General features: G+C 46.3%; 1 protein-coding gene across 3 annotated transcripts in view; it reads left to right on the top strand.

The window, feature by feature from the left end:
• Nucleotides 1-23,302, top strand: part of ARP5 (actin-related protein 5) — a 36,903-nt gene extending 13,601 nt beyond the window's left edge. For all 3 annotated transcript variants that reach the window (XM_087375767.1, XM_087375769.1, XM_087375768.1), the window contains 4 exons: nt 11,258-11,701; nt 11,959-12,086; nt 12,212-12,560; nt 22,158-23,302. In XM_087375767.1, coding sequence (XP_087231893.1) covers nt 11,258-11,701; nt 11,959-12,086; nt 12,212-12,560; nt 22,158-22,658 — 1,422 coding nt within the window. In that variant the 3' untranslated portion in view covers nt 22,659-23,302. The remainder of the gene's footprint in view (nt 1-11,257; nt 11,702-11,958; nt 12,087-12,211; nt 12,561-22,157) is intronic.
• The last annotated feature ends 3,956 nt before the right edge of the window (nt 23,303-27,258 follow it).

Genomic DNA, 27,258 nt, shown 5'->3' with positions numbered 1-27,258 from the left:
GGCATTTGTCACATGTACCCTTGCACTTGGGTGCAGTGTGACACGGTGGCTACATCAACAAATGCTTAATAGATCCCTAAATAGGTGATTTTGTCGTATGCTGTGACCCCTTTGTGAGCCCTAGTCCAGGGACAGTCATGCACGAGCTACATAGGTCAGTCTCTCAAGCCTCAGGTCAAGTTCTTGTTCACTGGCACCGACTGGAGAACACAATAGGTTAGTGTTTGTTGTCTTAGGGATTAGATAGATCTAGGTCAGCCCAGGATAGAAGCCCCAAAAGGTCCCCTAAAGGCTGGCCTATGATATAGGAAGGTACAGCCCATGGTAGGAGCCCCAAAGGGGCCCTCAAAGGCAGCACCAAGCAAGGCATAATGAGCTGGGGGAAGGCACCTTTTATAGGACTGGTACTGCCTAGAGAACAATAGGAGAACAATAGGTTAGTGTTTTTCTCTTAGGGATTAGATAGATCTAGGTCAGCACATGATAGAAGTCTAAAAAACATAGTTACCAGGGAATGGGAGCGTTTCGGAAATTCGGGTGTCGGAACGGGAACATTCCGGGAAGGGGGAACGGGAACCGGAATGCCACATCATACACGACATGTCATCATATGACATAAAACTATGATAGAAAATGAAAGAAACTAACATTTTACGGCTTTAAACTTTATATATAAGCTCTAAAATACCCATTTGAAACTTTCAAAGAGCCTTTTTTGGGGGGGGGGGGAGGGGGGTTGTTCTCGGGCCATTCTGGTTCCGACCTGCTTCCTGGAACGGCATCCCAGAGGTTCCGGATGTTGGAACGTAACTATGCCCTGGTAACTATGCCCAAAAGGTCCCCTAAAGGCTGGCCTATGGTATAGGAAGGTACAGCAGCCTATGCCTGTACCCAGTCGGCCTATAGGGCTGCGCGGGCAAGCCCTACCCAACCAGCCGACTGGCTGGTCGATGTGTTTGGGCTGGAAAAGTTGGGCCCTACAGCGCCTATATAAGGGGCCCTTGCCCCCTCTTTTGCCATTCAGTCCCTCCAGCCTCCAGCAGCTTTGAGCCCCTTTGTGCAGCCCGAAATCTGCTCCAGCCAGCTTTTATACAGAAGCCCAAAGCTGCCGTACAGATCAGGCCCAAGGAGAGGGTTATTGGCAGCGCAACAGTTTGGGTCTGGACAGCACGGGCAGTGAGGTTTGGGGTTTTGTTTCAGCAGTTTTTTCTTTGAGTTTTACAGCTCTTTTATAGCTCTTTTCACAGCTCTCTCTCTCAGCTTCATTCAGCTCTAATCTCTCAGTTCTCAGCTCCATATCTCAGCTCTCTCCGTTCTCAGTTTCACCTCTGTTCACCTCTCTCTCTCAATGCAGTTCTATTGGACACCACTAGCCTCTTTGATAGCCTTCTAGTAGCCACACCAGTCTGTACATCAGCCAAGGTCGCTCTCCTCTAGGTCCACGCCGAACTTCACGAAATACGATGCTAAGTGTGACCATTCAGCTATCTTGCAGTTTATTCATCAGTTTGTCGGTCATTTACCGTTAGCCCGCATTCGGGATGAACAAGACAAAGTCCACCCAGCAGCCCCTCATGTCACCGGTGAGGCGGTTATGTGGTGGTAGCATTGGGCTAGTAGCCATACTAACCCTACCATGCATGTCACTAATTTTGTATGGGATATGTTTGTGTCCGATCTTAAAGCTTGTTTTTTGGCCGCCTCGGTATATGCTTAACTTGGAAGATGAGTTCTCTCGTCTCTCCTAGAACGGTTTGCTTGTGTTGTCCTATAGAAACATGAACATTAAGTTGGCACAGTAATTGGGCGTGTTAAAAAACAAGTTGAAGCAAGTCATCAGAGGATTGGACTCAACATTCGTTTTCTTGTTCAGAATTTTAACCCGCACCTATGAGCGTGCGCTTAGCTTGACTTAGAATCGGGGAAAGCCTAAGTAGGTGCAGTCAGGAGTCAAAGCCTCGCAACAACTGTCAAACCCAGCGGGTAAAGGTCCTCAGTAAAAGGACAATTTGTATCAGAAGAAAGATAACCATCAGTAGTGTGGTAAGGATTCTAAGCCCAAGATAACTCCAGATGCAAAAGCTAAAGCGGATATCACAAGAGCTTACTTACTGCTTGACGAATAGAAGCGGTACCAACCACCATACTGTAGGGCATGGGAAGAAAGATTGCCCAAAGTGGTTAGTCGAAAAGGCTGCAAAATCACTGGCTTTGACCGTTGCCTCTGCGGTAGATCTTCCAGGCCGGCTAGGATCAGCTGCAAATTCAGTTTTGCCTACATTGAACACCGTTTCATCGGTAGTCTTTGAAGGTGAGAAGGAGGACAGCCTAGATGAGTAGAAGAAGGCTCTTATCAGAGCGTATGGCACAGCTAAAGGGCAGTGCGTTGTTGTCATGTTGGACATGGAGAGCTACGAAGATGCTACCTCAACTCAGCCAGTGTCACAAGAAATGTTCTGTCTGTTTCGTTGTTTCAACAGGTTTTGTTTCGTTCCGTTTCGTGAGGTTTCGAAATGATACTTAATATATTTAAGGATAGTGGCTACTAAGATATGTGATACTCAAGTTTAGAGTGAACAAAGAGGAATGTAAGTCAAGACACCCAAAAAGGAGATTTAAAACACCAACACATTCTTCAAATTTATTTCAAGCTTTCAATCTTGATTCTCAAGTTTCAACTACAGATAAATCAATTTTTATGGATTGAAAAGCATATGGATTCTAGAATCTAGATATATGAAAATTGAATCATTGAAAAAAAATATAATTTAGGATTTGTGCAAAATCACGTTTCGTGTAGATCGTTTCGTCGTGTTTCAAAATGTTTCGTGACGAAACGTGTCTTTGCATTTCGACAAGACAAAACATGTTTTCATGTGACTATGACCTCAGCTAGCCAAGAAGATGGGGTGCACACTGGTACCTCACGAGCTTGCTGTGGATGGGTTTATGCCCGGGCTACGCACACAAATTACGCATACGGTCACTCCGTTTTCTTCCTCAGCTCTTAAGGCCTTCTTTCAACAAGATTTCATCCTGACGCCTTTGTTAGGGTGTGCCATGATAGTGGGAATCTAGTGGTTTTGTAACCGGCCTTTGACTGACAAAGGGTAGTATATCTTACTCTACTTTCTCACAACACCAAAATACAACCACCATGTTTCATTGCCATTGCCCAAACACAATACTTAGAGCATACAATTCCACAGCATAGTATCACTGAACCATACAGAACAAGGGAGGCTAGAATGCCCCTACTTAATAAGCATACACAGTGACACCTGTTGGCCCCAATACTTGGTGCCTCTTGCGGTATTTATTTATTCACTGGTTAGTTCAATTACAAGGGACTCCCGAACTCACCCGCAGGTTCAACCCAGTACAATGCCAACCTGTGGCTGTGCAAGTGACCAACTCCCAGTGCTATCCTCTTGGTTCCCTTCAGTAGCCAATCATATCACAAGTAGAATAACCCAACATCATGCCAAGCAATGCATCCACACCAATCAAAGCCATCATTGAGCCCAAGGCTTGCCACTGCTTCCCCGGGAAGAGAGTATCACAACCAGTTCCCCAATCCTCTTCCGGGCCAATGGCAAGGCATCCAACCTTCCAAGACTTAGCAAGAGTAGCAGCTGTACAAAGTAGAAGAATTCGGCCAGCAAATGTAGCTTGTTTCAGCTCGAAACAGCCTCAAAAGATGGTCGAACAGCAGATAGGAGACTCTGGCAGGAGGGAGCTGTCCTTGACTGCCTTCCAACACTAGAAAAGGTCACAAGGGAAGTCGTCCAGCAATCAACAGCAAATCGCCATGAATTCGTCCACCAAAATGAAGATTCCAGCTCACAGCAACCTCAGAATTCAGCACGCCTTGCACCAGAGAGGAGCTAGGAGAGAGGCGTCCAAGAATATGGCCTCAGACGAAGAAAAGGAGGCATTCTGTCTCGAAGAATGTCGAGAAAAGCTTGAAAAAAGGCCCAAAATGGGGACGCCTAGGTCCAGGGAGCATGTCAACAGTAGGAAACACCAATGGGAGAAGATTTGTCGAGGAGAAAGCTTCAAAAACGTCTTCAGCCAGCAAAGGGAGAGCTGCAAAAATGGGCCATCTTTTCCAAACGCCTAGGTCCAGGGAGCATGTCAACAGCAGGAAACACCAATGGGAGAAGATTTGTCGAGGAGAAAGCTTCAAAAGCGTCTTCAGACAGCAAAGGGAGAGCTGCAAAAATCGGCCATCTTTTCCAAAAGACTCCTCTGGTAGGGGAGAAGACCTAGAAGAGCAGGGTAGGATAGGGAAGGGCTCCAAGACCTTCCAGGTGCTTCCAAATGGGACACACAGGCGCCACAAGTCAAGCAAAGAGCCACAAGCATGCACACACTCAGGACACATGGCAAATTGGACGTGGGATTTTAATGCCCCTAGGGGGTCACTTTTTAAGTAATGACCCTAGTGTTTAGAACCAGTGACCCTAGTAAATAGGACCTCTAGTGGGTCAATTTTTAAAACATGACCCTAGTGAACCAAACCAATGACCCTAGAGAATAGGACCAAGCTAATAGCACTAGGAGTTGCACTTGTTGCACATTAAATCATAGGTACACTGTCACCAAAATGCTGTTCGATCTAATCCAAGAGTTTCAAGACATTATACAGCAAGATGATTTGCCATCTTAGCTTCCATCGCATCGATCAGAGGACCATCGTATCGAGCTGATACCAGAATCCACCCTACCACGTTTGTTCCGCATCATCTTTTTAAATCTATGCAGGGGAAGTTAGAACAATAGTTGACTTAGTTATTGCACGTTGGGTTCATTTGGCCGTTTTCATTACTATGCGGCTCCCATATTGTTTGTTCAGAAAAAGGATAAGTCAGCACGATTATGTGTTGATTATAGGGCACTCAATAAAATCACAGTCAACAATAAATTTTCGATGCCCCGCTTTGAGTACATATTAGAAAGACTCAACGGTGCAAAGTACTTTTCAAAGATAGCCCTCAAGAGTGGTTAAGATCAAGTCCGTATCTTCGACGATGCTGACATCCCAAAGAGAATGTTCAGGACAGTGTGAGCTTATTAGGAATTCATGGTTGCTATTTGGTCTAAAAAATGCGCCGCCAACTTTCAACAAAATGATGTTGTGGGTATTTGCTGAGTATATAGGAGTGTGTCTATTCATCTGTTTGGATGATATCCTGATTTTTCCAGCTATGACGGAGCAGCACTTAAAAAATGTGTGAAATACCCTTCAGCTTGTGCGCGACAATAAACTCTATCTCAATTTGCTAAAAAGAATGAATTTGGACTCATCGAAATACAATATCTCGGCCATATCATCAGTGTAGATGAGATGTGCTTGGACCCTGAAAAGGTTAAGGCCATCACAAGCTGGGCTGTCCCCGCAATGGTTCAAGAGTTTCGATCTTTTGTTGGGCTTTGCTAGGCCTATAGCGCCCAGATTCTCCATAACTACAGATGTAGAAAAAGGGGTAGGGGCAGATTAGAGGAAAAGGATAGCAGAGCGGAAGGGAGGAAGAATGAGGGAGAGAAGGAAGGAGAAGAGGTAATGGGGAGAGAGAGAGAGAGAGAGTCACACGGCCATACAAGCCGCCATGGGCCAAAGCAAAGGGCTTGCTAAGGCCTTGCTGAGTGCTAAGCTAAGCTAATGATCTCAAAAAGCCAAAACTCAAGGCACACTCTTTGGAACTCTCAAGAGACTCCAGCAGGTAGTGCGAAAGCTCCAAGGACATATCCAGGTGTCGTGGTGTCTCTCTGATAGGAAGCAAAGATTCTCCCGTCGTGGTGGGTGCGTGGTCTACGAGATCTCTGTATACGATGGGCAACATCAAGGGTGCTGCCCTATGGCAATCCTTAGCGCATGGGTAACTCACTTGTCCTCATCAAGAAGTAGTCCCTGTAAAACAAGAGCAAAATAGCATCATTGAAGCAGGTGGGCAAGCGATGCCCTAAGCTGTCCTTTAGGAGCTTCGGACCATTCCCTATTATTCAAAAGATCAACGATGTCTCAATGAAGTTACGCTTACCAGACAGTTGGACTATGCACAACGTGTTCCATATAACTTGGTTGAAGCCATATTTTGGGCCTCCTCTTTTAGAGATTTCCGACGAGCAACAACCTAAAGTTCTTGATGAAGCCGAAGTTTTGCAGCCAGAACAGATTCTTCTTCATAAATTCAAGCATGGGTCAAGATGCAGGATCCGGGAGTTTTACACCAAGTTCCGTGATCAAGGTACCCATGTAGCAGTGTGGTTGGACGAAGATTTTTTCCAGGAGTTTCCCCAAATATTGGCGGACTACTTGGAAGCAATGAACCTACCGCCAAGTTAAGGAGGAGGGAATGTCACATGCACCCCTGCACTTGGGTGCAAGGTGACACACTGGCTACATCGACAAGTGCATTATAGTTCCCAAATAGGAGATTTTGTCGTATGCTGTGACCCCTTTCTGAGCCCTTGTCCAGGGACAGTCAGGCACAAGCTACGTAGGTCAGTCTCTCAGCCTTAGGTCAAGTCAGTAGTCAGTTCTTGTTCACTAGTACCCACTGGAGAACAGTAGGTTAAGTGTTTCCATCTTATAGTTTAGGTCTTAGCCTAGGTTAGGAGTCCCTTTAGGGTCCCCAAAGGCTGGATAGGTAAGTAGGGAAAGCTGCCCAAAAACTCCCCTAGCAAATGAGCCAGGGAGGGCTTTTTATAGGCTGGTTGTAGGCCAGTCAGTCTGTTTACAGACTGGGTTGGCTCAGTCCAGCGCTATAAAAGGGCCCTTGGCTGCCCTGTTTTCTAATTCAGTTTGCTCCTGCCTTCAGTCCTCCTTCAGCTCCACTTCAGCCTCCTGTGCAGCCCCTGAGATCCTCAGATCTGGCCCTGCTCTAGCCTCAGTCCCTTGGCCATCAGTTCAGCCTGATCTGAAGGTGACCACGCAGCACATTGGACACTGTTTCCTCAGCTTTCTCAGCTCTCTTTTACAGTTTACACAGCTCACTCTCAGCTCTATATTTCGGTCATCTCTCAGTTCTCTCATAGGATCTATCACTTCTAGCTTTTCACTCTCTCACTCACGCAGTAACCCTGCATTCCGCTAGACAGCACAAGCCTCTTCCTTGCCTTGCAGAAGCGCCCTACATCGTCAATGTGGACAGAGGTCTCGGTATTGGTCGGCGTTGCCTCTCAGGTCTTTGGGTCTGCTATACGTGTGCACAGTGAGCTCTTCAAAAGCGTGTTCTGTGCTCTCTTGAAGAGTGTTCTTTGTATTTCTCAGTTCTCCAAGTATAAAGCAAATTCTCCCCTGATTGGGGGAGGGGGTCCTCAGTGGGTACAGGGACCCAATCGGTTGTCGACTCTACTCTCTCTCTACCCTCATCTCCTTTCTCTTTCTATGGTAAACAACGCTCATTCCTCGCTAAAGGTTTAAAGAAGGTCTTGCTGTGAATTACACGATCAGATTACCGTTGCATGTTACAATACAAGCCACAAGGGGCTGAGGCAAAGGGTGCACTAAGACCCTTTGCTGAGTACTGTGCTGAAATAAAAAGAACAAAAAAATATATCATATCATATCATGTGCTATCTGCTATCGGGAGCAGGCTAAGAATTGGAAACTTAGAAACCGAAACCGGGCACTGTGGTGGCTCGTCTATGAGCAGTGAAAATGTCTCGAATCTGAGTTTGTCTGGTTGTCTCATACTGTGGCATTGGAGGGGGGCGTTGTCTCCACGATCTCTGAACCCGTTGAGCTATGTTCAGAGTGATCCCTCGTCTCGGTGAGGAAAGTTGTGATAGGGTGAACCTCAATCGAGTGTGCTCTGGGCGGTTTCCGTGTCGTGGGTGGCCTCTACAGTCCTCTCTCGGTAATCCAGATTGCCTGCATAGCAGCTGGCTCCTCCTCCACCCCACTGTGTCCTGGAGCTGACTCGAATGCATAAAAATCTGTGACGTGCCGCTGTTTGTGTGGTCAGCCTCTGCAAACTGTGGTGTGATTGCCTCTTGCTGCTCTTTGATCTGTTGTAGCAAGGTCTCCCTGTGTCGGCGCATCTCAAGCAAGGAGAGCCCAATGCAAAAATGGTCATGGAAATGGATCAAGCGTGATAGTGGGCTGAAGCCACTCTCGTCCTGATAGAGGTAGTGGTATCGTCCCCAGATCTTGTAGTAGGTTGGGCAGGTGCAAAGAAAGTGTTCCTCTGTCACAACCACTCCCAGTGTGCATAGCGTGCAGGTGTGCTACTCTCTAGGTATACGTGCTGCTTTCCTTGTCTCAATCCTTAGCTGATGGGATGAAACCCACATCTGCCCAATGGTGATCCTCAGCGCATGTGAGACTCTTCTATCCTCGAGATATAGGGCTCCGGCGATGAATCCCTCCTCTGAGACATTCAGGAAATTGTCACGGTAGAATTGTGTCTTGGCGGGGAGCTCTTGATCTCCCCCCAAGCTTGAGACGTGTGGAGCTGGAGAAGATCTAACCGTATGATACGGTTAATGTCATCTCGCGGGATCGACTCAAAGGGTGCATCCAAACTATACTGAAAGGGGGGGAGCCTATCCATCTAAATCCTGTGTCTGACAAACATGTCGATATACGTGCATACCATGTGTCTGCCCCACCCTCAGCTAGTTGTTTGGAAGACTCCAGAGCCACCCTCGGTAGTCTCCAATGGAGTAAGTCCCAGACTCTATGGATGAAAGTCACTGTTTGAAAGATGGCATCAATTTGTAGTGGTGTCTTGGCAAACTGTGCCTGTACTATCTCATGCGGGATTGAGGGCTTGCTCCGAATCATCCTAGATCCCATGGTCACTTGTAACCGCTCAAATGTCTTCCACATTGCTATCGATAGATCACATCCCCAGAAAGGTGCTGCATGCATGGCAGTCAGTCGCCCTAGCGTATCGAAAAGCCAGCACTTCGTCGGTGGATCCTGGAAGTGCGCCTGGAAACACTGTCTCTCCAATCGGACCAGAGCAGTGGTCATGAACATATAAGAATCAGCTGTAGGGCTCTGCCATCTGGTATTATCCCTGCAATTTGCATGCTTGGCCTAGTTTCCATCCTCACCATTCAGCTCAGTCCCAGGTGAATGCATCTCTTTTGTGTGCTTTCTGAGCATGGCATGTAAGCTGAGCATCTCAAATTTTGATTGCCCCTTGATGTAGGCTTATCTTTGACGTGGGGGTCTAGGATTCTCTTTGGATGAACCAAGGGATGGGCTGGCTCTTCCCTCGGCATAGGAAAATGCTGTTGGCCTTCTATAGGAATTGCCAACACAGAGGGAACCTAGTGGCTGGTCAATGTAGGAGCATCATCCTTGGTAACAGAAGACCTCCTAGCCTCTTTTTTGGATTCCCTAAAAATGGGGTCACTGTTCGTCCTAAGATCCCTTGAACTGGTATCCTTCCCATCCCCATCGTTTCGGTCCATAGGAGAAAGCATGGGCTGCTTGCCCATCCCCTGCATTGCAATGTGCACAACCTCTCCGATCTTCTCACAAACTTGTTGGCCGCTTTGCTGGCATGTTTGCTGTACTGCCTCAGCTTGGGTCATGCCCTGAATCATTGCCGAAAAAGCATCCATGAATTTAGCCTTTGTGCCATCAAGCGTGTGTTAGAAATGACCCAACAGAGGGTACACAGCGGAAGATTGATAGTAATGCCCAGGAGCTCACACAGTGTGGTGTGGGATGTGGAATCACAAACTTCTTAACTTATGTGCATAAAATAGATGTGCAGACTCATCAATAGACAATGAACCAGCCAGATAGAGAAACCACCAAAAATAATATATTTCCGTCCAAATATGGATCCAGAGTCCCACCAATGGTGTGGTCCTCTGATCTTACCACAAGGTCCTTCTCCTATCTTCCAGTTATCTCTAGACTCAGCCCGCGTGCTCCACCTCGAGCTTCTGTAGACTATTGGTCCAGATCCCTTCCACCTTGCTGTCTTTGAACCAGCCTAGGTGGGCAGCACTCTGAGCTAGGTCTGCAGCTCTACAGCCCACTTGAATCCTCCTAGATAGAGGCCCACAGGTGCCTGTTCTGCTGCTCTTTCTGCTCCCTGAACTGCCGCTGCAAGGGATGATAAATGAGGCCAAGAGCCTCTGCTTTTATAGGCCCCAAGGGGCTGGTAAAAACACTGACCAGCCTGCAGCAAACTGGCCGACCAGTGTGCACCAATTGTATGCACGTTTGAATTCCTGCCTGTCTCACAGCTCAAACTGTGATGGAGAGGCTTGAAAGAAGATGGGTGAAGAGGATGCAATGCACTCGGCCAGCTCCTTGATATAGTGTGTAGAAATACTAAAAATGTCAATGGCAAAGCTTGAGAGGGATGGACAACGAGGCTTCAAAACGGAGCCCAAATGAGCCCAAATGGGGCTGTGGAAAGCCTTGAAAAGAGGCTGGAGAAAGGCTCTCTTTTTCCTCCCTTTTTTTTTTTTTGTTGGGGAGAGGAGGGGGGGGGGGGTCCTAAGTCACCTAGGACTTCACTAACCTAGGACCTCTACGACAGTTGGGACAAGTAGTTAGGCACAAGGGAAGTTAGTACAGTGGATTGCTGTGTAAATAGCTATTCATTGGTCCACCTCCCACGGAGTCAAGGAGGCCTGATTTTGCGAGCAGAAATATATTTTTTGTTTTAGAAACTGCACTTGGTTTTGTCTTTCGAGCTTGTGCAGTATTTGTGCTGAATCCTCTAGCCTTCTTCCAATGGAGTAGCAGATTACTTGACTTCACAAACGTTTATGCTCATTGGGGTTATGTATCATTTTGCTGTCCCTTCCTCTTGTCATGGTACATGATCACATTTACATTCATATGCCCAGCTGAAAGGTGTTGATTCTGTATCATTGGCTTTGAGTCATGCAGATTTGGATGAGGGATTGGATCCTAATTTAAGAACTAGATTGAGTGCTTTGGCAGTCTTCAAGTTGTCAGGAATGCGTCATGGGCATTGAACTGCTTGTGTTGGTTCTGACTCATGCATGTCTCTTCAGCTTGTTTTTATGTGGTCTGAAATAAAGCAACCTCAATAACTTTAAGCCATCAATTTCAAACTGAAGTTCATTTTAAAGAATTGACATGATTGTATTACAAAGTTTATAATAACACTTAGTTCTGAAAGTGATGTGTGTAAAGGTCTCGCTCTCTTGTCAGCACAAGCAGTCTTAAGAGCTATAACTCTTTTGAAAATCTTTACAAGTTTGGATTAATATAATTATTTTTTCCATGATTTGTGTGGATTTGCAGAAGGGGGATGCAAATGCAGAGGACAAAGTTAGATGCTGGCAGCTTCCATGGGCTCCACCTCCTCTTGAAGAACAACCAACCGAGGAAGAGTTGGCAAGGAAGGCTGCTATTAAGGAGAAGCAAAGCCAGCGACTGCGTGACATGGCTGCTGCAAAACGTTCTTATAAGATAGCAGACCTGGAAGATGAAATCCAAAGACTAGAGCAGATTTTGCAGGAACTTGACGATATAGAAGATGCTCATGGTGATACTGTTCTTTTGGGAACAGGTTTTGGTTCTAGGCGCGATGTTGAAGCAGCTCTTACAAAAGCTTCATTGTCGTTGCGAAAGGCCAAGGGTGAGCCAGTAAGAATCGAGAAAGAGCCTGAGAAAGAAGTTGAGCTCCCGGCATCGGAAAAGTATCCTCTGTTGGATGTTCCAAATGAAATGTTGTCAGCTGAGCAAGTAAGCTTGTCTTATGAATCAAACTTCAGATTTTCCCTTCCTGCCCTCCCTTACAGATGGCATCCTTTTGTTATGCTCAGAATTATCTTTCAAGGCTTTGTTTTTAAATGAAATCTTTACAAAAGAATTTTGTGCATTCTATAGGAAGTATCGATTGCCATTCTTTGTTGCCTGTTCTTGCAATGAGGGACGTAGGGTTTGTCTTTGTTTCGGAGTGCTCTGGAGGCATCAATCTGAGTTTCTCCTTGTTTATATAGCTAAAGGAAAAAAAGAAGCAGATATTCCTTAAGTCAACCTCGGAAGGTCGTGCTCGGGCTAAGCAAAGGCGCCAGGAAGAAGAGCTTCAACGAGAGCGGGAACATTACTTGGAAGAAGACAAGCGATTGTAAGTCTTGCTGTTTTAATGTTTTTCTGTTATTTGAGTTTTTGTGGCTCCCTTTTGATATATTAAGCTTCTTTGGTAGTCATGAACTTTGCTTTCAGACTTTGAGAATTATCTTTTTGTGACAGGGCCAATCCAGACCAGTACATTGAAGACCTACGAGTCAGGCAAGCTGAGCTGGCAGCAAAGATTGAGCAACGGAAAAAGCAGAAAACAAATGGCAATTCCAGTGTTCCTGGGAGTAGATTAAATCTGAAGTCTTCTGTTGGTGGTCGTAGCGAACGACTTACTGCAGCACAGAAGGAACGCATGAAACTTCTAACAACAGCAGCATTCGATCGTGGTAAAGATGAGGATACATTTGGTATGAAGGATGAAGATTGGCAACTGTACAAAAAGATGGGGAAAGACAATGAGGACGATGATGAACCTGACGAGGATGAGAATGAGCTCGTTCGTCTCAATGCCAGGCTACAGGTATCCCATAAACCTCATTATTTTCTCATCTTAGCAAATTTTTGGTTGGAAAAGGACTTGAAATCTTAACCTCGAGGAGATCAAGTTTCTTGAATTTCGGGCTTAGTGGGCAACCTGGGTATTACACACATGCCACGTGTTGTCGGCATTTTGATATTTATATGGACTGGTATACGTGTGTGACACTTGAGGAAGCTTGTGGACGGCCATGATTTACCATTCTGAACTCTCTTGATTTTGATCTAGGAATGCAAGCAGTCCTGCCATTAATTTCCTTCAGCATTGCCCTCCCCTCTTTTCGGTCACTTGTGCCCAACTGTGTACGGTAGGGTTCTTTGGAATCACATCTTTGTAGTTCTTGTAATCCTGTGCCTATTTTCATGGGGTACATCTTTCTATCATTGGTATCAGAGCCAACTTGTTTTGCTGGGAAATTAGTGTAATTGTGTTGTTATCATCATGTGTTACCCCTTGCTGTGTTTTGGTTCTGTAATCCAACATGCAGCAAAGAAACAAGGGCGTGGAGGTGATGTTTATAGACCAAATGCACTGTGTTCCTGCAAATGACATAAATCTGTCAAACCATGGTCAATTTTTTCAATATTTCTCGCCATTTTTTCCTGTTTGTCCACCTCCACCCCAGCTCTAAGGAAATGATACATCTTCTCAACATTGATCTTCCTGGCACTTGTTTGAGAGTACCCCTCTCAAAGCCCCATGCATTCACCAATACTTTCATAGTGGGGCCCATCAACTAGGCAAGAGTGTACCGTGGCACACTTTTTATTCCTGATACGTGCTGATATATTGGGTTACCCAATACATACCTATACAGGAGAGACGAAGATTGGGGGGATGGTTTTATCATTTTATAGATGACACCTTCCTGATGGCTGATTGAAGGATTGGCCCCAAGAGCTGGCAGAACTGAAAGGATAAGTACCAGCTGATTGCTTCACACTTAGAATGCATGTAGTGACAATAGATTACAATAACTCTTCGGAGGATTTGGTACCGAACCCTTCAACTATAACAAACTTGCATAGTTAAACACAGGAATTTCTCCACAAGCACACAACATATAATGCATGCAGTCAAAATAGAATTCATGATTGTTCCATGAGCATGCACATATTTTCAAGCATTAGTCACAATAGAATGCACAGTAAAACTGCTCAGGATTCGAAAACTTTCACTCGGTTATTTTAGCATAACATCATGCATTAGATAGTATGGACAGTCCTGTACTTTCCATGGTTCTTTGATGATAATCCCACTTTACGGGTTGTAGGCCTGCAAAAAGTGCAACTTGATGAAGGCCACTTCTTGGCCATAGCATGCCATCTGAAGCCAGAAATGCTTTGTCACGAAAGTGTTTGCCGTTAAGAAACGTGCTTTTAAACTTCGTGCTTACTTGGCTAACGATAAATATACATCTTTCTGGAGGGCTTTGGAAATTGTCTTGCATAAGACATTTAAGCTTTAAATTCTTGATTAGTTCACTGTCTCTGTCCTGGGATTAACCTAATGGAGTTGATGTTGGCTTTCTTGGAGAGGCTTCCCTCTAACCAAGGATTATTGGCCCTTTCAAGGATGTCGCCTAGCTAATCCCAGCATGTATGCTGCCCCCTCCTGATCTCGGACCTTCTGGATGGGCTGGCACTCAAATTCCTCTCGACATGCTGGGCTGGCTCGGATGAGTCCACTATCCAAATGTTGCCACACCTTATGTAAGCTCCTCATCAATGGTGACCCTTTCCCTTTTGAGGGGAGCCTCTAAGAAGATCCAAAAGTGAGCTGGCTCTGATAAGTCCATTGTGAGCTCGCTTGGATGAGTCTACCAACCAAATGTTGACACACCTTATGTGAGCTCCTCATCTACGGTGACCCTTTCCCTTTTGAGGGGAGCCTTTGAGAAGATCCAACGGTGAAATTGCTGCCATTTTCCTCTCTTGCAGGGGTTGCTTATGAGAAGCCCTTGCCAAAACAAGAGCTTCCAAGGCTTGGAACCTGGGGTGAGGCCATGCACTATAAGCTTGCGCAGCAAGGTGCTGTTAACTGATGCCAAATCCTCCCTCCACTTGGGCCAAATCATTGTCTGCCAAGCGGCGTTGGCTCGTGTTGATAGTGTTGTCCTATCCTGCCTGGACTGGGGGCCTGTCTCGGCTGTTGTTGGATTCCTTGGGTCCAAACAGTGCCGTATTGCCCTAGTGCTAGAAAGGGTGGCGCAAGTTTCTTTATTGCAGCTTGACCAAACTCTATTTAGCAGGGGTCCTCCTAGCCACGGCCTAGTACGTAGTCTCTGTTGGTGCTTTCACAAGGGATGCATGGGACAGCTCAGGCCCTTGGTGCTCAACTTCTTGTAAGATCTCCCGGATCTTATCAGTCGTCGTGAGGAAACCAACTGATTTTTTGGAGTGGATCTGGCCTTGAATGCCCACACCAAACTCTAAGCCTCTACAATGCCCTCCATGGATAGAGCCAAGTAACTATTGCTTTTGCCGGATCGGAAGGCGTATCCCTTTGAGGTCCCCCGCTTGACAATGGAGAAAATAGCCTACCACGAAGAGGAATAAGAATGGTGGCGAGGGCAGCCATGGCGTATTGAACAGAAAAGAGAAAAGGCCTCCCTTGTATGACGTGCTATAACCATCTGACTAGAACTCCCTGTATATAGGACATAGATCCCCTGAATCCACTGGTCCAAGAAAACTATCCTGTGCATGGTACCCTTCAAAAAATCCCATTCCACATATCATAGGCTTTCTTGAAGTTTAAAAGGAAAGAAGGAAAGAAGGAAAGAAAGAAAATAAAATTTATTAAAGTCTTCGGAAGACCGATGGGTCTATGAGACTGTGAAAATCTTGGTACAAACGAGCTGTGAGGGTGGAGCTACTCAACGAGCATCCGCACCAATGCAGAATGGTAGTACTAAGTACTAAGTACAACATAGTCATGTCGATGGTCGACTACATATCAATCTCATCATCATCATCATCAGGACATCAGGGTGGAGAAGCATGAAATCGGCGATAGAGTGCTGTTGACCCTCGAGGGTGCGACCCTATGACGTCTCCTGGTCATAGCTCTGCGCCTAACTAGGACTATAGTAACCCTTGTCTGTCGGGCTCTAATGCTAAACATGGAGGGAATATCCCCAAGTGTGATCTACGCGTCAACTCTCTGTTTGAGTTGTCAAGTCACCGGCTCTGGGTCACGATCATGTCGAGGCCTCATCTCGTGGAGGTCCAAGTGATATGGCTTGGATAGGAGAGGATTTGGGACAAAACCCCATAGCTATCTCTGAAGAGGCAATAGAAACGCCCTTGGATCTCATAGTAAACAGGACACCTAAACATGAAGTGCTCCTCCGTCTCAACCTCTGCATGTCACATAATGTGCATAAGTGCCTCTCCCTGCGTAGGTGCTCTGCTCTGCCACTCTTGATACAAAGTCTATGCGAAGAGACCGGGAACTGCCCAATAGAGGCCCTTAGTGAGTGGGGTAAGTGGATTTGCATGTATTGTGGTGGGTCAATGAAACCCTCCTCTGTGATATGTAAGCAGTGATCTCTATAGAAGCTAAGCTTCACTGGGAGTTCGCTCAGTCCCAACCAGGTCGGGAATGTGTGTAGCTGTAAGAGATCCTCATGGATTACTTGGTTGACCTCGTGTGACCAGAGGGGAGAAAACGGAGCGTCTATACTGTATTGGAAGGGAGGGAGTCTATCCATGTGGAGCCCCAATCGCCCAAACCATCTCTTTGTGCGTGCATACCAGCATCTCTGGTCACCTCCTACTGAGAGTGTCATAGAGGAGGACAATGCTAGCCATGGCAGCTTGCTGCGTCCAGAAGAGTAATCCCCATACTCCCTAACTTAGTACAGATATGTGATGACCTGAAATGCAGCATCTAGCTGTAATGGGGATGACCCAAACTCAGCCTGAATGATCTGGTGAGGAACAGATGGCTTCATCCGTGATAGCATGAGAACCTGTAGCCGCTCCACACGCGCCCACTCTATATCTGACAAGTCTGGCCCCCAACAAGGGCTGCCATACATCCTTGCTGGGCGGACGAAGGAGTCAAAAAGCAGCCCCTCGCGGGTCTCATAGTGAAGATGGATCCGGAGAAGACAACACCAAGATACGTGCATGCTGAAACTATTTCAACAGGTGACCCATCAAACGTGAACTGCTCCTGGCGCATGACGGCTTGAGATGTATTGAAGATCATAACCTTGGTTTTACCCAGGTTGACCTTCAAATCATGAGACTCACAAAAGGACTGTAGTGCGTCAAGGTGTCTCTGAATCCCCTCTGCAGAGGAAGACAAAAGAGCCACGTCATCTGCATAAAGCAATATCCGGATTAGCGTACTAGCAAGAGAGCAACCATCCCCTCCCTATGTCTACATCACTGTCTCGAGCTCGTCTATGTAGAGGCCAAACAGGGTAGGTGATAAAGGACACCCTTGTTTGACCCCAATAGTGCTCATGATCTCGTCTGTCCACCCAAATCTTGCTTGGACCCTGTCTGTGACTTTCTCGTAAAGTGTCATGACAGCCCAAATGATCTTCTGGTCATAATCTAAATCCTGTAGGCGCCGTATGAGGCGGGCTCTCGGTACTGTGTCAAATGCCTTGCAAAACTCCACAAAGCAATAGTAAACCCTTTGCTTCCGTGCCCTCGCCTCCTGAATGATACACATAAGCGTGAGGATGTGATCCATGGTTCCATGATCACGCCGAAGTCCAGCCTGTCCTACTGCTCTAAGTCCGCGACACTCCGCAAATTTGTTGACCTCAGAATCAAGTACTGATGCATAAATCTTGGACATGACATGTCCAAACATAATGGTTCTGGAATTCTCCGGGCTCATGGGATCCCCTGCCTTGTGGATGGGTGAAATAATATTAATAGTCCAGGTGTGCAGAAACCCCAAACAAATAGCTTCATTAAAGAGCTTTGCTAAGATCGGGGCTAGGAGGTTAATCCCATATGCAATGAACTCAGTGCATAGCCCCTCGTGATCCTTTGCTCGGTCATTAGGAAGTTTCATTACAGCATCCTTCACCCCTCCCGCAGTGAAGAGGGTGCAGGATGTGGGGCGTGGCATATGTGAGGTCAGGGGCTGGGTGGTTTTGGATGTCATATAGTGTGCGTGCATAGTTATACTAGACCTGAGTGTTGGTGAGTGGTGAGGAGGAGGGGGACCTTCCCTGTAGAAATCTCCGCCAAAAGCCTTTAGAGTTGTTACTAAACAAAATGTTCAGGAGTCCCTCCTTGTTCCGACGAACGAAGTCTAGTTTCTTTCTACGTACTAGTCGACGATACTCGCGTAGCGTCTCTGGTTCGCTTGGAAGACTGTTTTAGGTTTCGAATTTGCGCTGACGGCGTAAGGCTTTACGCCTTACACTTTTCATCGTACCAATTATTACAGGGTACCGTCCCAGGAGGTGGTGGATGGGTGGAGTGAGTGGTGTGAGGGAAAGCATGAAAAGTAGCCTCGTGTAGTGAGCGAGTGATCAGGGCAGCACGATCCTCTAATAGGGGCATGAAATCAATGTAAGCAAGGAGTATGCATAGACGGCTAGAGTAAATAGGTGAGTGGTCATGGTTGAAGCGTATATCATGATATGTGGAGTAAGAACTTAGTGGGGTGAAAGGTGCTGTGCAACGGTGGGGGGTGGAAATGCTAAAGAAAAGGTAGATACGATCAGCCCTTGGGGGAAGAGGTGCTACAGTGAAGTCCGTGATGCGTGATGTGAGGGCAAGGGATCCCATGATGTAATAATCAACGCAAGAGCCTCCCCCATGTAGGAAGCATGTGAAATCACCCGAGGTGGGATATTTGTCAAGATGATTATAAATAATGAGATCATGCATCCTGCCGAGGTCTAATAGGGCTTGCCCATAAGATGTGACGAGACCTCGTCTGTCAGTCGAAATCCGTAGCATACCTACGCCCTCAAGGTCAATGTCGGGCAGTAGAATGGAATCATCCCTGAAGTCAAGGAGTGGTACCTGACGGGTGCCTGTCCTCGCGTTGAAGTCTCCAACTAGGAGGACTTCCCGCGGCTCGAGAAGTCAACAATGGACTGATAAAGGGCTGCAAATGGAGATATCTCAGCCTTATCTAGAATATCCCTCGCAAAGTGAGGTCTCTCGGGTAGAAAATAGCGCACTGCAACAAACAAATCTCAGCTATCCATGTGTCGGATGCGGATCCAAAGAGACCTAGAATGTGCATCTCTCTGCTCTACTGAAATGGTCCCCAAAAGGGTGGATTTGTAGAGAACTGCTACTCCTCATCATCTCGAATATCCCTCATAAAGTGAGAGGTCTCGGGTGGAAAATAACACACTGCAACAAACAAAGCTCGGCTGTCCATGTGTCGGACCCGGATCCAAAGAGACCTGGAATGTGTCTCTCTACTCTACTGAAATGGTCCCCAAAAGGGTGGATCTGTAGAGAGCTGCTACTACTCATCATCTCGAATATCCCTCGCAAAGTGAGAGATCTTTGGAAAATAGCACACTAAAACAAACAATCTCGGCTGTCCATGTGTCGGATCCGGATCGGATCCGGGTCCAAAGAGACTTGGAATGTGTATCTCTCTGCTCTACTGAAATGGTTCCCAAAAGGGTGGATGTGGAGAGAATTGCTAACTCCTTCTGATCCTCGTACTCCCCCTATGTCCCTAGTCTCATCTTTGTAGCAGATTCCCATGTGTACCTGCTGACTACTGGTAGTGGGCGCTTTGGACTCTGATGTGTCTCTGTGTAAAAGACTATGTCGCGACTTGTATAGGATTTCGAGAAGTTTCCTGGTTCTGACCATAAGGTACCATTACAGTTCCAAATGGTGCAGGATAGGGTCTTGGAGATCTGAGTCTCATAGACCCCGCCTCCCTATGCGGGAGGGGGGGTTGATGCTCGACTGGAGCCCGTAAGAAGTCATCCATCTCGTACTATTGCCCACTTCCCCTCCTTACGAGCCTGATCACACTGCTGCAACAGGGAGCACCTCTCCTCAATCTGTAGTGGGGTGAGGCCCTCATCCATGGAGATTGCTGGGTGATCTTGCAAGATTGACTTGTGTTGTAAAGCCGAAAGTCATGCCTGAGCGTCATGGAACTGTATGATCAGGGGATGCTCTCTGTTGGGGTCTCTCCCTACTCTCCATGCCCTCTCGATCCTGTGCTCATCTACACCCAGAGTGGTGGCTACGAAAGCCGTCACATCTGTCATCGGTGTAGCCTCAGTGCGCGGGATCCCACGGACTCTAATGTTGAGAGCCTTACTGGCTCTTTGCTGTTGCTCCACGAGGGTAGCTGAAACGGTTGCCCTTGCAGGTTCCCGTTTGGCCACGTCGACCCATCTGGAAGTTTCCTCACTCACCGATTGCATGCTCACGATTTGGGCCTCTACGACCGGTGTACTCCTTGTAATTGTAGGAGTAGAGGAGAGCTCCTCCCTGAGCTGAATTATGTCCTGCTTGAGCCCCTGGATGATACTGGCGTGCTCCTGAATATAACGAGCCTGCTCCTGAACCACCCGAGCCAAGTCCTGAGTGAACCTGGCTTGCTCCTGTGCATAACGGGCCAGCTCCACCTCCCTGGCTCGTATACTATGTACCTCCACGAGTAGGCAAGCTGAGTGAGGAGAGCGGATGCCTGAGGCACATACACGAGGGTCTCAATGGTCCCAATCTTATAGAAAATGGGAGAGTGAGTTAGTTGGCGAAGTAATCCTAGCGGTAAGAGGGAGGGGTGGCTGGCTGGGTGGGAGAGGGGATGGGAAAGTTGAGAACAGTGGCCTTGCGTGCATCACCTCCTGTGGGGGTGACATGGGTGATGGAACGGATGGGGCCTCCAAAGCAGTGGAGGAAGAGGACTCCAACGATACGCCGCCTATCACGGGAGGGGTAGCTAAAGCAATAGACTTGATTGGTGTAGTTGAAGTAGACTTCAGTGGTAGGGTTGAGACGGGACCTCTCGGTGCAGGTGTAGGCGTAGGTATAGGTGGATTAACTCTTGTGGAAGCAGATGTGACTGTGGGTGATGATGATGATGATGATGATGATGATGATGATGACCCTTTATGAGTCGTTCGGCTGTCCACTCCAAGTCCACTCCAGTTGAGGCGTCTGTTGACATCCTCAGGCTTCAATTGCACCTGTTGAGGTTTGCCCTTTTTCTTCTCGGTATCTTTTCCCTTTCCTCCTCTGCCCATCGAATAGAAAGCTAAATGTTCTTGCTGTTTTTCCAGGTGGGGGTCCCTTTATGTGGGCGTAATGACTCTCTCCATGATTGGCGAACAAGCCACGTGGCAGTCGGGGGGGGCCACGTGGCAGTCGAAGGGGCACGTGGCAGGCAGGGGCAGCAATGGTGGGTAAGAGGCTGAGAGAGCAGGAACAGCGGTGGGTGGAAGGTGCGAGGGAGATGCAGGCGGGAGGTGCGAGGGCAGAGGCTGTGAGTGTGACGGGAGCGTAGGCTGGCAGTGCTGAGCGTAGGCTGGCGAGGCAGCTTAGCGTGAGGCTGAGCATAGGCGGCGTGGTGGTGTAGATTGAGGGTGAGCATAGGCTAGTGGTGGCGGTGGTGTCGGCGAGGGCGAGCGTAGGCTTTGGGATGGCGTAGGATAGCAATAGAGAGGTTGGGCCAACGTGATCAGACGGGTGTGAGTGAAACGGACGTGAGCGATGTACGATGAGCCAGCGACGGACGTGAGCCAGCAATGATGAGTTAGTGACGGATATGAGCCAGCGACGGATGGAGAGCCTTGTGACGGAGAGGGGGGTGTAGGCGTAGCGAATGGGGAGAGAGCTACAGCTAACGTGATGGAGAGAGAAAACAGGGGACATGATTAACTATGATCCTCGTTCCTCGGCAGTCCTCCGATGGGATATGACCTAGAACTATTAATTGGGCTTGAAGCACTTGCATTCAGAAAATGAATGTTTGAAAGCTGAGGAAGAAGCTGAGTAAGAAGGTGGAGAGGAAGAAGTAGACTAAGGGGAAGTATACTAAGGTGGAGAGCAAGAAGTTGAGTAAGAAGGTGGAGAGAGAGAGAGAGAGAGAGAGAGAGAGAGAGAGAGCTTCTCACGGGCCAGTCGAGTGCCTCCCAAAAAGTGAAGATTTTGTCTAGGATGTTGTGTTCCTGAACAAAACCTGTCTGCGTGTAATGGATAATGGTCGTTTTCTGCCTCTTTATAAAAGAGTGAATTTATGGTTTGTTTTGAAGGTGAGATAATATATTCATCTTTAATTTCACAAATAGCTTGCTCCTCCACTGATAATGTTATCAGACTTAGCTTTCCACAAACTCCATCTGGCCTGTCCTTGATGATGTGCTGACCATCCGTGATGACTTACTATTTTGTGTGACAATAGTCGGTTTGAAAGTCATGACTACTTTGCCTTTGTCGAAGTCACGGCTATTCTGCCTTTGTGGAAGACTGGATGATCAGTTGGTCAGTGAGAAATGTATGTCCAACTGGTTAGCACCTGACTTCGTATATAATGTGTAATTCTTTTTAGATGGCAGTAATAGAACGTATTTTCCCCTTGTGTACTTTGATTCGGTTTATTTTCCAGGAGCTGGATCCTTCGTTCAATCCAGCATTGGTGCCAAAACCAAGTCAACAATCTTCAGACTTACAACAAAATCGACAACTCACAGCAGAGGACTTTCGAATAACACTGGGGGTGGAAAGATTTAGATGTCCAGAGATCCTTTTCCAGCCACATCTTATTGGCATTGATCAAGTGGGGCTGGATGAGGCAATAGGTGTATCCATGAGAAGATTACCCAGTGATTGGAGTGAGAGCGTGGCAATGGGCACTATCCTGCTGACTGGAGGCAACACTCTTTTTGATGGGCTTGATAAACGACTGCTAGCAGAATTACGGAAGAACAGACCTCAAGGTTCAGTCATCAAAATTGTGAGGGCAGAAGATCCCTTGTTGGATGCTTGGCATGGGGCATCCTATTATGCTGATTCTGCCCTTTTTGAAAAATCTGTCTTTACAAAAGCTGATTATGAAGAGAAGGGGGAAGATTGGCTACGGAAGTATACAATGAAGTATTCACCATAATAGCACATTTGCTAATTTTGTCAGAGGTTAGGCATGGGAGGGGACTGTCTTTCTGAACAAATAAGAACTACAGTTTTCCTTCAATTATGCTAAAATGGTATTTTAGAAAATAAATAATCATTTTATATATTTCCAGGCTGTGGCAGCCTTGGTGTTGTGAGTGCTGAGATGACAGTCAAATGGGCCAATGCCGACTTGTAGCAGGATGACAGAAGAGCAGACCTCAAGATTCACTCATTGAAATTGTGAGGGCAAAAAAGCCCCCTGTTGGATGCCGGGATCCTCTTATGCCAATTCACCACTTTTTGGAAAACCTTCCTTCACAAGCTAGTTGTGTGGCTGCAGAAGTATACATTGACATATTCACAGGCGAGAAGCATTTGCTAATTTTGGAAGAGGAAAGACATGGGACCACAGTCGTTATAACATCAGAACAAAGGTTTTCCTTTATTACCCCAAAATGTAATTTAAAACAATTAATTGTTATTTTTCCATGTTTTGCAGCCGTCGTTCTGTAGGGGCTGCAATGGATGAGAGATGGCAGTCACCACAGAAAAGCTACATATTCAAAGGCTAGGAGTCTGTAAGAGGCATTGTCGGAAAATTGAAGATCTTTAGCAAATGGTGGCTAATTAATTTGCACATTTCAGATTCTTAATCATCTTGTCCTATTTCTTTAAACTTTTCACTAGGAATTGTTATTTCTGACTAATCAGCTCAAGTTGTTATTGTCTCTGTTTCAAAATTTTCATTGCTTCATTTCATCAACGTTGACAAGGAAGAATAGCTATTCACTGAGGAGGATTAGTCCATGATCCCAACCTTTTGGGACTACGAAAGTATTAATCTATCCCATCTATCCCGTATGCATAAGACTTCCCATATCAAATGTGATAATTTTTTGATTGGATTTTGGCCTTCTTATCCTTTTAATTAATCTCATGAAACATGATCTTTTCTGCGCAACTCTTAAGGCCCGCCAAGGTGGTAGTTATGAATCATGTCCGTGAATCTCTGTATGCAGTTGTGTTTTGTTTCGTTTAGAAAAGAACAGCCCATAAAAAACTCTAGAAAACCAATACAAAGACCTTTGTTTGAGAGGTGCTGACCAAAAGAAAGCACCAGCTGTTATGCAGCCTGACTAAAAGAAAGCATGCTGTTATGCAGTCCAAACCATTAGACTAATTATCAATGTATGGGGCGACATACTCGCTCAACTTTATTTTATTCATAATTGTTTTGGACCATGGAGGTTGATTATGTTTTGTTTGGTTAATTAATTTATTTTAAGCTGTGTAATAGGAGTGAACATTATTTAAAAGGGTAGGATTCAAACTCACAATGTTGTCTTTCCCACATCTGAGCCCTACCACTAAGCTATAGAGTGGAAAAGGATACCTAGTGCTAACTAAAATATTATAAATGATCCTTCTTTTCCCTTCCCCTTTAGTACATGCCTTCTTCTTTAAAGCCCCCTTCAAAAGGTTCCCTATTCCCCCGCCCGCTTCAGCACGTCCCAATTGGTCCCTATCCCCCCAAATGGTCCAGCTTGCTTCCTAGAGTGTCTTAGGAATAGTCATAACAGCCAGGACATAGAGCGACCATTGGAATCCTTGATCCATGAAATGCTAAAAGGTACTTGCAAGCCATATTGTAAAAAACTCCCTTCTTTTGACGGTCTTTTTAGAACCCTCCATACCTTGCTCCAAAATAGCCTTCAGAGTATAGATGGTATCATGCAAGATGTTAACAATGGTAGCTGCAGGCCATACGTTGCCTCCCATCACTAAGTTGCAACATGCTACCAAGAAGTTTGAGGTTGTGATGTTGGGAACCATCTAGGAGACGTCTATGTAAAAGCTTGAGTGCTATTAGAATGAGGTTTGATTTTAGGCGTGGAGAGCATGTCACTCCTTTGTCAGGCATGTTGCCAAAGCCCTTGGTGAAGACCCGTTGAATCCATCACATTGACAACAATCTTGAGAGAGCATTGACATATCCTCTGTGTTGTAGGGTAACTCCATAGAGATCCAATTGTAACAATGCGGGTCGTGCAAGAGAAGAAAGGCACCATTCATGTGGCATGCCCATGCCTTTCTACAAACATAAGCACCTTAGGGGGTGCTCTCGTAATCGGTCTCAGGTCAATAGCCCATCTCAATCCTAGACGACCAACCACTTCAATCCTCTACCACTCAACGAATTGTAGACAATCGGCTAAGACAGATAAATATGGTAATCATGAAAAAGAATTCGAGTGGGACTTTAGTCCTAGAGAGCTAACGAAACCAATTTTTTCTTTTTTGGGGGAGGGGGGGGGGATAGGTGGCAGTTGACTCTAGTCCTAAAGAACTGACCACACCAACTGTTTGGGGGAAGGGGGGTTTTTGTTGGCTCTACATTTCCATGGATCGAGCGAGCAACTCTGCCATAGCACTATGCCTAGTTGATGTGTGTATGTTACCTCTGCATGTAACCCTCTTGATCTCATACCTTTGGATGCCAGGTCAAGGGATTCAAAATATTCCTTTTTGGAGAGTTGATGGCAACTTTTTCCACAAGTATAGTGACTATGTGCCATTCTTTCCATAAGTCTAGGTTCAAGACATCATGGGATCGCAGATTAGGAGCAATAAATATACCCTGACTTGTTATTGAAGCTCCAAGTGAATGTAGTAGAATGTTTTGAAAGGGTGATCTGCTTCATTCATGGAGCTCATGCTTGGAAAGCGTGAGCATGCCAAAAGTGACCATGCTTGTCAATTCTCAAAGGAGGTGAACATTGGCATTCCAACATCAAAGGAATGGCGGGGAGACCCACTCCATAAAGTGGTAATGGACATTCTAGATAAGGCTTTTGTTGAAGGATTTCTAGCACTTAGGAAAATTAACATCATCATCGTATTCAAAGGGAGGATCTAGAGAACTAAAGAAACATTATGGGAGATCTGGTTTAGACTCCCAACTATTTTTAGGTCTTAGCCTAGTCTATTGATATGAAAATTAGCATTCCCAATGGCTGACCAACATATGGTTGACCTAGCGGCATTCAAGGAAAAAGCTCACCAATTTTGTCGACGCACAAGGAAAAAGGTTACCAATTCTATGCTTCCTAGAAAGAAAACCTCACCTCACTAAAAAAAGCTCGCCTCAAAAGCTTGGCAAGAAATTGGTCCTGTGCATAATGTTTGAACATGTAACATTTGACTTGGCCATGTGGTGTAATTTTCCCTTATATCCAAATTGGAATGCAATACATTTCTTTGCTACATCCATTAATATGTGCATAATTTCTATTAAGTACATTGTGGGGCTCTATTGATTGATTTACTACTTTACTTTCTATTTTGTATAGTAGCAAGGGAAAAAACTATATTGGGGAATTTGGGAATTAAAAAATGGGACTTGGGAGATTCCTAAATTTCCTAATATAGTGTTAGCTGCTTAGGAGCTCAGGTCATATTCCAGTAAGAGATGTAGGTTCAAGTGTGTAAAATACATGTTCCACATGCTTACATGAAGGGAACATTCAACAAAATGGTTTGAAAGAGGTTCAAGACTAGAAGGAGAATCCAGGCTTCAGAATAGAGTACATGATGGAGAACTCGTCTCCGTCATAGATATTGGAGGACAAGGGTTGAGAAACTAACCTAAGTGTGTAAGAATTGGGGGGTTCACTTTAAAAAAATTTAATGTACCACATGCAGACAAAATTAGCATCTCCCACTCCCTCACCTATCCTCCTCTCTACTTTCTCCCTCGTTGTTGCGGTAGTGGCCATGGACTCTCCTCCTCATCCTCTCTACATCTCCCTCTCTCACGCTACCACGGTAGCGGCTTGCGGCTTTCCACTCCCTCATCGCTCCACTCTACCTCCCACTCCTTGACCTCTCCTCCTCTCTGGCTCTCCGTCACCTCTCCACTCCTTTGCTATCATGGCAACGGCTGCAGCCTCTGTCTCTCTCTCTCTCTGTCTCCCTCCCACTCTCACTCCCTCACCTCTTCTTCTCTCTACCTCTCCCTCACCTCTCCTCCTCTCTACCTCTACCTCTCCCTCACCTCTCCTCTCCCTTGCTATCTTGGTAGCACCACGGCCTCTCCCACTCCCTCACCTCTGCTCTGTACCACTTCCATGATAGCATTGCGGCCTCTCCCTCTCCGTCACCTCTCCTCTCTATCTCCCACTCCCTCACCTCTCCTCCTCTCTACCTCTATCTCTCCGTCGCTACCACGGGAGCCCGCGACCTCTCCTAGTACCTAATCTCTCTTCCTCTCCTCCTCTCTACCTCTGCCTCTCGCCCAACTACGGAGGACCCTCTCCTTGTCTACCTCCCACTCCCTCACCTCTCCTCCTCTCTACCTCTCCCTCACCTCCCCTCTTCCTTGTTGCCACAATAGCGGGTAGCCGTGGCAACTCCCACTCTCTCACCTCTCCTCCTCTCATCCTCTCTATCACTCCCTCCTCTCTCTCTCTCTCTCTCTCTCTCTCTCTACCTATCTATCTATCTGTCTTCTATTTCTCTCTCTAGATTCACTCTCTAGTTTCTAATTCAACATAAAATTCAAAGTATTCTCGTTGTTGAACTTGACAGAGCAGTAC

Source organism: Dipteris shenzhenensis, chromosome 6, assembly GCF_047967505.1.
Source record: "Dipteris shenzhenensis isolate YYH24624 ecotype China chromosome 6, Dip_SZ_1.0, whole genome shotgun sequence".
Classification (NCBI taxonomy): Eukaryota; Viridiplantae; Streptophyta; class Polypodiopsida; order Gleicheniales; family Dipteridaceae; genus Dipteris; species Dipteris shenzhenensis.
This window is presented reverse-complemented; position numbering and strand designations above follow the sequence as displayed.